This window comes from Hylobates moloch, unplaced genomic scaffold, assembly GCF_009828535.3.
Source record: "Hylobates moloch isolate HMO894 unplaced genomic scaffold, HMol_V3 SCAFFOLD_11, whole genome shotgun sequence".
Taxonomy (NCBI): domain Eukaryota; kingdom Metazoa; phylum Chordata; class Mammalia; order Primates; family Hylobatidae; genus Hylobates; species Hylobates moloch.
The window spans coordinates 91,819,450-91,832,371 of NW_026652286.1; the positions used below are offsets into that span (position 1 = coordinate 91,819,450).

The following is a 12,922-nucleotide window of genomic DNA, read 5'->3' on the forward strand; positions in this document are numbered from 1 at the left end:
CCATGAGGAGGACGCTGGGGTGGGGCCGGGGGCAAGTGCTGTGATGCGGTTCCGGGGTGGGGCCGTCGGGTAGAGGCCGAATACCAGTTTCCGTGCTCCAGCGGCAGCGGCAGCGATGGCGATCTTTAGTGTGTATGTGGTGAACAAAGCTGGCGGCTTGATTTACCAGTTGGACAGCTACGCGCCACGGGCTGAGGCTGAGAAAACTTTCAGTTACCCGCTGGATCTGCTGCTCAAGCTACACGATGAGCGTGTGTTGGTTGCTTTCGGCCAGCGGGACGGCATCCGAGGTGGGCTAGGCTGTGGAAGTGGGTTGGTTGTAGGTGCGGGGTTGGGGGAAAAGGGGTGGTGTCGGGTCCCTTGTCCCCTCGGCGGAATCCCGGGGCTGCAGCCTCGCTGACCGTTAGCTTCACCTCTGCAGTGGGTCATGCAGTGCTGGCCATCAATGGCATGGACGTGAATGGCAGGTACACGGCTGACGGGAAAGAGGTGCTGGAGTATCTGGGTAACCCTGCTAATTACCCGGTGTCCATTCGATTTGGCCGGCCCCGCCTCACTTCTAATGAGAAGCTCATGCTGGCCTCCATGTTCCACTCGTAAGTCCCCCGTCTCCTGAACGGCAGCGCTTGTAATTTGCCTACCTTTTCTTAAATCGTCGTTCTAGTGTATGAAAAACGCAACCGATCCAGATCTAGATTTTAGGTAATAATGGCAGTGGTGTCATCTTTTTTTGCTGGATGGAGAGGAGCCGCGGAGTCTCGCTGTTGTTACCCAGGCTGGAATGCAGTGGCTCGTTCTCGGCTCACTGCAACCTCTGCCTCCCAGGTTCAAGCGATTCTCCTGCCTCAGCCTCCCGAGTAGCTGGGATTACAGGCGCGTGCCACCACGACCAGCTAATTTTTGTATTTTTAGTAGAGAGGGGTTTTGCCATGTTGGCCAGGCTGGTCTCAAACTCCTGACCTCAGGTGATCCACCTGCCTCGGCTTCCCAAAGTGCTGGGATTACAGGAGTGAGCCACCGCGCCCGGCCGAGGTGTCGTCTTACTTAAAGTCAACTTTTCTTCTATGAGCCTTAATTTCTTCATATTTAAAGAAAGCCAGTTTAACTAAATGATCTTAAAAAATCTTTTTCTGCTCTCAATTGTGGTATCAGATGTGCCGGCCTTTGCTTAAACACAAGCTTAGCAAGCGTGGCACATATTCCTAGAGTATTCATTTTACCCAAAGTTTTAGATGTAAAATGTCTTGTAACAAAGTATGAATGTAAAATATTCACAGAATTCAAATAAACTTAGAAATTTTGACACTACTGCCAGACAGTTCACACTACTTCTCCTGACTGTCCCAGGCTGTAATGTGAACTCCTCAGCAAATAGGGACACTTCAGTGGAAGTTTGAGAAGCACTCCTTCCTTAGAGCAACTTTGCCTTCTTTGCATATAGGCTCTTTGCCATCGGCTCCCAGCTGTCTCCTGAACAGGGAAGCTCAGGCATTGAGATGCTGGAGACAGACACATTCAAATTGCACTGCTACCAGACACTGACAGGTATGCATCTCCACGGAGGCCAGAGGAGTGTGATGGAGAAGGTGGGGAAGAGACACTGACAAGTTTGCATCTCCAGGTGGGCCAGAGGAGTGTGGTGGAGAAGGTGGGAGGAGGGAGTTGACCAAAGACACCTTTGGTAAGCAAGAAGAGGGGGTGTGCTTTTCCTGGCACAATTCTGTTTTTTTTTTTTTGAGATGTTTCACTCTTGTTGCCCAGGCTGGAATGCAGTGGCGTGATCCGCCTCCTGGGTTCAAGCAATTCTCCTGCCTCAGGCTCCCAAATAGCTGGGATTACAGGCATGTGTCACCACACCCGGCTAATTTTTCTGTTTTTAGTAGAGACGGTGTTTCTCCATATTGGTCATGCTGGTCTCAAACTCCCGACCTCAGGTGATTGCCCGCCTTGGCCTCCCAAAGTGTTGGGATTACAGGCGTGAGCCACTGCACCTGGCCCACAGTTTTTTTTTTTTTTTTGAGATGGAGTTTCACTCTGCCACTCAGGCTGGAGTGCAGTGGCATGATCTTGGCTCACTGCAGCCACCACCTCCTGGGTTCAAGCAATTCTCCTGCCTCAGCCTCCCAAGTAGCTGAGACTACAGATGCCCACCACCACACCCAGCTAATTTTTTGTGGGGTTTTTTTGTTTTGTCTTGTTTTGAGACGGAGTCTTGCTCTGTCGCCCAGGCTGGAGTGCAGTGGCATGATGTTGGCTCACTGCAGCCTCCGCCACCCTGGTTCAAGCAATTCTCCTGCCTCAGCCTCCTGGGTAGCTGGGATTACAGGCGTCCGCCACCACGCCCAGCTAATTTTTGTATTTTTTAGGAGAGATGGGGTTTCACCATGTTGGCCAGGCTGGTCTCAAACTCCTGACCTCAGGTGATCCATTTGCCTCTGCCTCCCAAAGTGCTGGGATTACCGGCATGAGCCACCGTGCCTGGCCTTCCTGGCACAATTTTACAGACACATCTGTTTGTTTTGTGAATATAAAACCAATATTTAATCTGAAACTGATTTTGTCCGTGCCACCGAGCACGTTCAGCACAGGTTATCTTGTGTTCAGATAAAACTCACCTTAATGCTATTTCCTGTTGCATGTACTTTAGAAGGTGTTAAGTGTTCTTCCAAAATGAAATTTGAAAGCCAAATGGATATGACCTTTGGATTGCGAGTGTCATTGCTTCACCCCCTTAATTTATTGAAAACTGCCTGAGTTTGTCCCCTGCCTGGCAGTGTTTCTGCTGAGGGACTCCAAAACTGTTAGTAAGTGGCAGAGCTAGAACTCAAAGCCTGGTCTTAATCAGGTGGGTGACGTAATAAAGTTACTTCACTTCTCTGGCCTCATCGGTAGATTCAAAGTCTTGCCTTTCCTGCATTATGTGGTAAAAAGAATAAAATTAAAATAGGTTTATCAAAGTGTTTTTGCAAAATTGAAAGTGCTGTACAAATACAGGATGACACTATTTGCTCCAGTGTCTACTCTTTGGTAACCATTCTTGGTCTCTCTCCAGGGATCAAGTTTGTGGTTCTAGCAGATCCTAGGCAAGCTGGAATAGATTCTCTTCTCCGAAAGATTTATGAGATTTACTCAGACTTTGCCCTCAAGAATCCATTCTACTCCTTAGAAATGCCCATCAGGTAAGTGGCCCCACTTCCCAGATACTGTTTAAAGCCTCCTTGCCCCTCCCTGTGTGCTCTGTCCAAAGTTAGTTGAAGCATAGTAGAGTATTACTTTTTTTGTTTGTTTTTGAGACGGAGTTTCGCTCTTGTTGCCCAGGCTGGAGTGCAATGGTGTGATCTTGGCTCACCGTAACCTCTGCCTCCCGGGTTCAAGTGATTCTTCTGGCTCAGCCTCCTGAGTAGCTGGGATTACATGCATGTGCCACCACACCTGGGTAATTTCATATTTTTAGTAAAGACAAGGTTTCACCACATTGGTCAGGCTGGTCTCAAACTCCCGGCCTCAGGTGATCCACCTGCCTTGGCCTCCCACAGTGCTAGGATTACAGGCGTGAGCCACTGCGCCTGGCCGAGTATTACTTTTAAGTAAGACAAAAGGACAGGCTGGTGGCTCGTGTGTGATCTCAGCACTTTGGAAGACGGAGGGGGTAGGATCACTAGCCCAGGAGTTTGAGATCAGCCTGGACAACATAGAACCCCATCTTTACAAAAAAAAAAAAAAATTAGCCTGGTGTGGTGGCAGACACCTGTAGTACCAGCTATTAAGGAAGCTGAGGTGGGAGGATTGCTTAAACCTGGAAGGTCAAGGCAGCAGTGAGCCATGCTCGTGCCACTGCATTCCAGCCTGGGCAACAGAACAAGACCATGTCTCTAAATAAATAAGACAACAGTCGCTGGGTGCAGTGGCTCACACCTGTAATCCCAGCACTTTGGGAGGCTGAGGCGGGCGGATCACTTGAGGTCAGGAGTTTAACACCAGCCTGGTCAACATGGTGAAACCCCATCTCCACTAAAAATACTGAAAATACAAAAATTAGCCAGGTGTGGTCGTGTGCACCTGCGATCCCAGCTACTCAGAAGGTTGAGGCAAGAGAATCACTTCAACCTGGGAGGCAGAGGTTACGGTGAGCTGAGATTGTGCCACTGCATTCCAGCCTGGGTGACTATTTAGAGAAAACAGACTTTCCTTGGTGTTTATGTCATTTCTGTTTGTTTGTGGCTTTTTTTTTTTTTTTGAGACTGAGTTTCACTCTTACCACCCAGGCTAGAGTGCAATGGTGCGATCACGGCTCACTGCAACCTCAGCCTTCCGGGTTCAGGCGATTCTTTGGTCTCAGCCTCCGGAGTAGCTGGGATTACAGGCGCCTGCCACCATGCCCAGCTAATTTTTGTATTTTTAGTAGAGACAGGGTTTCACTGTGTTGGCCAGGCTGGTCTCGAAGTCCTGACCTCAGCTGATCCGCCCACCTCGGCCTTCCATGATATATGTTGTTCTTCAAGCAGTTTCTCCTGGCTTAAGTGGGGAGAAAGCCTCAGTCCTCATACTTTTTTTCCTCACCCTGGGCCCGGCTTAGGTGTGAGCTCTTTGACCAGAACCTGAAGCTAGCTCTGGAGGTGGCAGAGAAGGCTGGAACTTTTGGACCTGGGTCATAGGCTGAACCTGTGATGGACCCCCAAATTCTGAGAGTTCCTGCAACAGGAATACTGCTGTTTACACTCCAGTGGAAATCCCAGCAGCCTTGTTAGTGCACTTGAAAATGGGAGAATGCTGACCCTGATGACTTGTACTGATTCCTGAGCCTTAACACTATGTATTTCCTTCTGTATATACCATGGTCTTACTTTCCAACTCTGTACATATTTATTTATGGAGGAGCTAGGTCCATAAATGTTGTAATAAATATTCCTTTGATCTTGGTGTTTGCAATCTGTCTTAATCGATGGTTTTGGGGGAAAGATACAGGAAGTGAGTCAAAAATGGTTAGGGAATTCTGGGAAGATGATTATGTGCTAGTAAGAAACATAACAAATACGTGTTCATTAAATAAATGAACATAAGATTTTGAAGCATGAGCATTGGATCTAGTCCCAGAATTGCTGCTGATTTCCTGGGGTCCTGGGGTGGTGGCAGCGGTGGTGGTGGCCGTTATGATGATGATGATGATTATGATGGAACATATATCAAGCACTTAACAGCCAGGCATTCCTGCTTTATCTCACTTGATCTTCACCCTAACTCCAGGGGGTACATTCTGTTACAGACAAGAGATTTAGCAGACTTTCTGCCTCAAAGTTTCCAAGCTAGTTACTGACAGTCTGGGTTTGAACCTAGGCTTTCTGACTGCACACTTAATAAACCACTGTTACACTTCTTCCCTCCATCAAGTTATTTAATCTGTCCACAACCCAATAGCTTTATCTCTAAAATAATCATTGAACTATTCAATGTTCAGGTGAAGGCAGAGGAGGCATGAGCTTTAAAGAAGTCCATCTACACTTCAGCTTCCCTATTCCAGGGAAATGAAGTCTTTCCATTTTGGGGTGGAAAGAGCAGGTATTGACAGTATTTCCCAAGGAAGCTCTCTCACTTTGAAAAAAATGAATCACTGACAGTGTTCAGTATCAAATCTAGTTTTAATCTTCTATAACAAGTCATCTTTTCTTCCCACCTATATCCAACTGCGCCTAGTGGTACAGTGAGAATGATGGCCTCCTCTCTTTCCCTGGAGTCTGAGGTATTGGCAACAGCAGTCGCCCACTGCTGAGAGGACTTAGGGCCCAGCAGAAGTCAAGGGTCATTAGTGCCCTGCAGCTGCAAAGATAGCCTCACTTTAGGTGGGGATGGGGTAGGATGGGGGAAGGACAGGGCCTGGGAAAAGAAGAAGGGTACAGGAGGCTTCCTGACTGCATAAGTTTCCTGTTTGTCTGAAGGCAGGAAATAAGAGCTAATGAAGTCTAAGGCCAAAGGTTATCTTTTAAATAGAGCATAGGATGGGGGAGCTGGGACCTCACTAGCCACTGATAACTTCCAGCGCCACCCGGGTGAGGGAAAAGGCGCAGAAATGGAAAGTGAAAGGTTTAGGGCTAGCCAGGCAGGGCCCCTCCTTTTCTCCCCCCACAGCATGCAGGGGGAAGGCCACCGTGAGATGGTGCTCCGGAACCTGGACTCTCTTCACTCAGCCTTCTTGGACACTCGGCCCATCTTGGTGCGGATGTTTCGTAGGAGGAAGAAGGCAGCTGTGCTGGCTGCACAAATCACTTCAGCCACCCAGAAGGCTGTGCTCCAACTGTAGTGCTTGGCAATGGTGCTGAAGGGCAGCCCAGCCAGAAAGCCGCCCACTGTCGGGGAAGGGGAAGAACCTAAGCCAGTGGTGCTAGCTCCAGCTTCTCACTGGTCTATATGCAAAGCACGGGTGGGGGTGAGGGAGAGACTCTAGAAGGTAATACTTACCATTGGCCATGAGTCCCACAATGGCGTGGGAGGTGCCACACAAGTTGGGAGGGGCACTCTCGTTGGCTATGACTCCAAACAGGGCAATGGGACCATACGAGGAGAAACCAAATACAGCTCCCAATACCAGGATCCAGAGCTGCCAAGGGCAGAGTGGAGTGGCATTCAGATTCGGAAAGCCGACCTGCCTACCCACCCCTGCCAAAGCAAGAAGAAGGCTTGGTCCCCAGGAACAAACAGTAGTCATAAAGGGACAGTAAGTGATTCTTTGCCTCCCACTCCCCAACACAACTGACAGTACAGAGCTAGAGTAGTAGATGCCACATTGAGCAAACCCAGGGACCTAGGTGGGCAAGGAAAGGAGGTACAGAAGTCATCCCTCAGCTAGAGGCTGTCCTCAGGATTTACACAAACTGGATTGGCTAGGGGTAAGGCGGAAGAGTAGGACAAAGGTGAGACAGACCAGGAGAAAAGCCAGAGATATCTTTAAGGCACCTCATGCTCTGTAAAGCCTGTGAGCTCCGCGAGAGGGTGAAGAGCCAGAGTCCAGAAAGCAACATCCTAGAGGAGCACAGGGAAGAAAAGAAAACCAGGCCCGGAGTGGAGGAGGAGAACCCAGACACAGAGGAGCGGTCCAATCAGAACTGAAAAGGGAATCTGAGAGGCGAAGAAAAAATTGGCCCACGCTGGAGCCAGGAGAGGGAGACAGAGTCAGTGGCCCTTGCCTTCTCTCCTTGTGCCCTGCCATGAGCCAGGCCTTCCTTAATTACCTTGGGGGAATCACTGGTCACTGTTACCCGGAAGAGGTACATGGACACTGTCATGCCAGCCATCATGAACAGCAACAGGCCATGGCGAGGGTTCCCGTAGTTGGACAGTCCCGCCTATGGATACAGTCCCGGCAATGTCACGCCCTCAGAACAGGGCAGAGAACCCCCACCCCTGGACTCTGACACAGCAGGGCCTCTGCTGACAGGTCTTTGGCAATCCCACCACAGTTCTTGGCCCTGGGCAGCTCTGGGAGGCCCTGGGACCTGCTCATTACATTCTGAGGCCAAATTCCACAACATCCCTTCCTCCCCCGTCAGGCAGGACTAGGACACGTGCTGGGGAGGGCACCTAGTCTGTTCCCAGCCCATTTTCCTGGGGCTCTGGAGAAACCTACAGCTAAGCTAAGAAATATTCTGGCTGTCCTTCACATCAGTTAAAACTCTCCCCAAGAGCCTTAACCTCCACAACCCTAGGAAAGCTAAGACCAGCCCGGAATCATTCCCTCTTCACCCGGTCTAAAACAGCAGATGCCAACCTGCCTGTGCCCTGGGACTCCCATCTCTCCAGTGCCTGTCCCAGCCACGTTGTAAAGACTGAAAGGGACCCTTCTCCTTCCTGTCCCTTCTGCCCGCTCACCTTTGCCATGGCCCGGTCTGACAGGTAGCCAGCTGCGATGCTGCCTACAAGGCCCCCAACTTCCAGGGCACTCATGTAGGAGCTACCTGCAGTGGGGAGTTGTGGTGGGAAGAGGGAAGGGAAGGGTGGGAGGGTGTTACACATTGGGGTTGTCCCACAATGGCTTAAACCTGGAGAGGTACAGGGTTCCCATGGGTGACTGGCCACAGCTGCCTGAGTAGTGCCCGGCCTCAAGGAACGAATAAAGAAGATAAGTGGAAACAAGGCCTGAATTTCCATCCCCTGCATTGGTTCCTGCTCCTTATGCCCACCCTTGTCCCCATGCTCATCTTACCTACAAGAGCTGACTGTCCTTTCTCCTGGATAAGGAAGAACTGGCCCCAGTCAGTACAGCAGGTCTTTACTCCAAACACCACAAGGTAACCAGTGGAGAGCACCCACAGGTAAGGGGACAGCAGCAGCTCCTGTAGGGTGCTCTCCTCCTTCAAGGAGCCTGGAGGTGGGAAGAGGCTGGGCATCAGGCTCTGCCCTGACTGCTCTCCCCAATCTGAGCCCCCAACATTCATTAACCAGCCACAGGGGCAGAGTCCATCCGCACAGCCAGGATCAGCGTGAAGGGTATTCCCTCACCCCACTGCTCTCCTCTCCCCCTCTCCGCTGCAAGGTCAATGAATGAAAGAGAAACAGGACCAGGGAGGACCAAGCCACTTAAGGACCAAGCTCAATGAATGAAAGACAAACAGGGCCAAAAAGGACCAAGCCACTAAAGCTCATGATTCTATCTATCCAGGACAGGGAAGTCTGTGCTGTTGTGAGGAAGGGCCAGAAAATAACATGAGTCACAGCACTTGTTGGCTCTGCCACTTGTCCAGTACTTAACTGCCTCTTGGGATGCAGTTTTGTTTACTCCCCATGCAGCCTACATTATCACCTCTTCCCCCACATTCACTGACTAGCACAGGACCAGGCAAATGCCTAGTCTTCAACAAAAATCTGCCTGCTGAATGAGTGCCCCAGTGGTCGGTGTCGGTGGGGGCTCACCCTTCTTGCCCTTAGAGGGCGTGGGGTCCAGGTTGCGGAGTCCGACATCAGCAGGTTCATTGTGGATGAGCAGGAGACAGAGGAAGGAGACAACCACACACAGTGCCCCAGACAGGGCCAGCGTGCTGCGCCAGCTGTAGCTCTGGGCGAGGATGGTTGCCAGGATAGGACCCAGCCCTCCAGCCAGGTTCATGCTGGTTGATAGGATGGCCCACCAAGTGCCAAACTGAGATGGCTCAAACCACTGTGGGGCAGAGGGCGACAACGTTGGTGTCCAGCCTACTGCCCATGTTGAGGGTGGGGTCAGGTGAGGCAGCCCCAGAAGCTCATATTACAGGGAAGAGAGAGAGGGCGCTTCTGTTTGGCAGGGCAGTTTCCTCCTCTGCCACCTGATCCCACCATACTCAGCCTCCTAAAATATCTTGACAAGCAATAGGAGCTGGCCAGGAACTGCTCAGGAACCTGCTCTGGGTTGCGTGTGGAGGTGGTGGGTAAGAAGGGGAGCTCCCACATGCTCTTTAGGCATCCTCTATGACAATCCAAACAGGCTCTTTGGAAGCACTCACCTTCCGCAGGACCTTCCCACATGGGGGCCAGCCCAGCCCCTGGGCCAGGCCATTAAGGAACCAGAGGGCAGCAAAGACAGGTACTGTGGAGCTCCAGGAAAAGAATATGTTGACCAGGCCAACCAGGAGCAGCCCAGAAGAGAAGAGCCAGCGAGCACTCATCTGGTCAGACAGCACCCCACTGACAAACTTGCTGATAGCATAAGCTGCCGACTGGCTGCTGGTGATGAGCCCTGCAGGGGAGGGGAGCAGGGAACATTACACTTAGGGGTCAGGGACCAGGGGAGAAACACAGGAGCAATGGAAGAAGGCATGGGGTCAGGTGTGTAGGGGTGCCCAGTGGGGTGAGACAGGTTACTTCCCAGAGGAACAGGAAGAGCCTGCGCTGCAATCTGACACTCATGGGGCCCTACTACTTCGGCCACTTCTCCTGCCTCACCATCAGCACTAGCCCCAGACTGACCCATGATTCTCAGCTACGGTTGTCACGGAACAAAAAGGGAGCAGGATATGGCAGTTCCCCCTCCCTGGGATTTGCATATGGGATTTCCCACCTCACCCTGGATGCCAGTCCCGGGCCTCTAGCAGTTCTGTTGCTCCACTACCCAACATGGGGCGAAGGGCTCAGGATTGGAGTCAGGGACCCTGTCCCTCCTGAAGGGTAGCATGCCAGGCCACATGAAGTCATTGTGCCAACTTTTTAGTTCCCAGTGCTCACAGTGTCAGTAGACAACACTCACCCTGAACCTTCCACAAGCACCCACACAGGTGTGAAAACCATGCTCAGAAGCCCCTCAAACACTCTCGGGATAAACAGTGCCTCCAGGGGCATGCACACACACATCAAATAAGCAGCCCTCCTTAGCCCCGCATGCACCCACGTCCGTGGATCTCAGAGCTTCTTCATCTGGCATATGCAGACTGGCCCCTGGCCTCTACTGTGCAGACACTACACCCACACGACATGCCCGTACACAAACACCCAGTGTGTCCTGCTGGTTCTGTGTCCCCAGGTCCACCACCCTGCTGTTTCAGGGCTCACCCAAATCATCCTTGTCCAAAGGGATCTCTTCCACCAATGATGGCATGACAAAGGAGAAGGTCTTGCGATTGAAGTAATAGAGGCTGTAGCCCACAAACATGGCTGAGAAGATCACAGTGCGATAATAGCCATAGCCCTGGGCTGCCATGGTAGAAAAGAGCAGGCCCTACCGGCCAAGACGCACAGCCTCTGACCACAGCTCCGGCTTGCCGCTCTCACAGTTCCCAGATTTGCTGAGTTGGGTTTTTTCTGCTCCCTCCTCCACCCAGCTTCCCAGGTTCCCTTTATAGCCGCCTTCTGGACAATCATTAAGCCTGGGGAGGCTCCTAGGGGACCCAGTGTCCTGAGGGAGACAAGAAAACAAGAGATTACTGAGCGCCAACTTGTAGGGGGTGGAGGAGGTCCCAGAAGGAGGCATGCCTGTGAGCCAGGCCAGCACCCTGTGTCCCCAGGATTTCTGCCTTTACCTCCTCTATCATGTCTGCTTGCCTGTGAAACCAGCTTTGATTAAAGGTTCAACCTAATTACTTTTGTCTGCATGAGCCCAGGGGAGGCAGGGGTGGGATGAGCAGAGATGCCCTCTCTAGCCCTGCTCCCTCAGTCACAGAACCTTCTCATTCATTCACAGAAGGTTTATTAACTTACTAGTTGACAGGCACTGCACTTGGCACTATTATTTTCTACACCCACTCACCACCACCCCACCAAAACACAAAGTCAGACACATACCCCGGCTACCCCACTTCTAAGCCTTCTAGAGAGGGCCTCAATCCGTGGAACTCTCAATCCTTAGCACATAATAGATGTAATTGTTTCCTACAGTTGCCCCTTGTAATTCTATGCAAGGGGGACCTCCCCAGTTCAGGTCCCACGGTGTCACACAAAAAGCCCCGCTAAGGGCTGAGGTCCTGATGGGGCCCCACAGAGCTACCTCTGGGTCCCCATTACCCTGCGACGTCAGTCTGGGCTTCCTTCGGGCTAGCTGGGGGCTGCAGGGTCTGGTTTCCAACCTGTGGGACGTTGGCAGGGGCCGCAAGCAGAGGGACTGGGCAGCTCGTGGGCGGGAAGGTGCCCCGGCGGGCTTCGGGCTGCAGTGCACAACCGTCCCACCCAGGGCCCCGGCAACATGCCCCGGCTTTTCCGCTCAATTGGGAAAGCAACTGGAGCAGAAGGCGTAGGCGCACGCGGAGCGGGAGACTGCACGTATTCTCCCGGAGGCCCCGCGCTTCTGGCACCCAGAGGCTCAGCCTGGTAGGGGAGGGCCAGGCGGCGGACGAGGGAGGGCCAGGCGGCGGGCGGGGGAGGGCCAGGCGGCGGGCGGGGGAGGGCCAGGCGGCGGGCGGGGGAGGGCCAGGCGGCGGGCGGGGGAGGAGGAGAGGCGACGGGCAGGGGAGAAGAGGCGGCAGGCTCGTGGCACCTGCCCAGCCCCGTGGGTCCTCACGCTACCCAGGACACGCGACTGTGCGGCTGAGAACCACGGGGGCCGGGGGTGCAGGAGCTGGAGAGGTGCGGAGACCACAAGACTGGCGCGATAGAAAGGGGTCTTGTTCTGGTGGTCAGGGACAGCGCCTCGGTGGCCCCAAGACCCATGAATTGTCTCCGGAACTGCAGGAACAGCTCCGGGTCGTATCGGAAGTTGGGGTTCACCAACAATGGATCCTCAGGTGACGCCCCTCCCCAGCATACCGCCCCCTACCTGAACAGAGGCGGGAGCCCGAATAGGACGGGGCGGGGCCAGCGAAGGCTGCGCATGCGCGGCGGGCGGGGGCGTGGTCTTCGCCTGCTGCTTCGTTTGCCGGCCAGTGGAGTTCTCCGCCCCACATGCCGGGGACGTCGACTTACTCCCTCCCGCTGGTCACGCTGCTCCTTGGACAAACGAGCATAGCGCCCCTTAGGGGCTGGGCACGGCATGTCCAATTCTTAAGTGGTTGCATTCAACAAACCAGTTTTTAGTGAGTGCCCTCCTCTACAAAACACACCGAACACTAAGGTGATAATCATTGTTCCCAAGTTGCTCACAGTTTGGGAAAGGTGTTGTAAGAGAACACAGTATTTTCTTTTTTCTTTTTTTTTTTGAGACAGTCTCGCTCTGTCGCCCAGGCTGGAGTGCAGTGGTGCGATCTCGGCTCACTGCAAGCTCCGCCTCCCGGGTTCACGCCATTCTCCTGCCTCAGCCTCTCCGAGTAGCTGGGACTACAGGCGCCCGCCACCACGCCCGGCTAATTTTTTTTTTTTTTTTGTATTTTTGGTAGAGACGGGGTTTCACCGTGGTCTCGATCTCCTGACCTCGTGATCCGCCCACCTTGGCCTCCCAAAGTGCTGGGATTACAAGCGTGAGCCACCGCGCCGGCCCCAGACCCACAGCATTCTAACTGTATGACCTTGGTTAATTTCTATGAGCTCCCGTTTCCTA

The 12,922-nt window shown here is 52.7% G+C and overlaps 2 protein-coding genes across 7 annotated transcripts; one reads left to right on the forward strand and one right to left on the reverse strand.

Moving 5' to 3' along the window:
- The first annotated feature begins 78 nt into the window (after positions 1-78).
- TRAPPC4 (trafficking protein particle complex subunit 4) lies at positions 79-4,929 on the forward strand. Of its 2 annotated transcripts, XM_032167657.2 has the most exons (5): positions 79-290; positions 422-596; positions 1,442-1,545; positions 3,053-3,179; positions 4,577-4,929. In XM_032167657.2, the coding sequence occupies exons 1-5, from the start codon at positions 116-118 to the stop codon at positions 4,653-4,655; spliced, it is 660 nt and encodes a 219-aa protein (XP_032023548.1). In that variant the 5' UTR covers positions 79-115; the 3' UTR covers positions 4,656-4,929. The 2 variants fall into 2 exon arrangements, with proteins under 2 accessions (XP_032023548.1, XP_032023550.1); XM_032167659.1 differs by lacking the exons at positions 79-290; positions 1,442-1,545 and having other exon boundaries at positions 461-596.
- Positions 4,930-5,617: 688 nt separating this feature from the next.
- SLC37A4 (solute carrier family 37 member 4) lies at positions 5,618-12,258 on the reverse strand. 5 transcript variants are annotated; one of them, XM_032167654.2, is made up of 10 exons: positions 12,206-12,258; positions 10,510-10,852; positions 9,468-9,700; positions 8,902-9,145; positions 8,195-8,353; positions 7,861-7,946; positions 7,224-7,337; positions 6,949-7,014; positions 6,454-6,592; positions 5,618-6,341 (listed from the first exon to the last, which is right to left on the reverse strand). In XM_032167654.2, the coding sequence occupies exons 2-10, from the start codon at positions 10,655-10,657 to the stop codon at positions 6,175-6,177; spliced, it is 1,356 nt and encodes a 451-aa protein (XP_032023545.1). In that variant the 5' UTR covers positions 10,658-10,852; positions 12,206-12,258; the 3' UTR covers positions 5,618-6,174. The 5 variants fall into 5 exon arrangements, with proteins under 5 accessions (XP_032023545.1, XP_058302311.1, XP_058302310.1 ...); XM_058446328.1 differs by lacking the exon at positions 12,206-12,258 and adding an exon at positions 11,520-11,787; XM_058446327.1 differs by lacking the exon at positions 12,206-12,258 and adding an exon at positions 11,441-11,787.
- Positions 12,259-12,922: the final 664 nt, after the last annotated feature.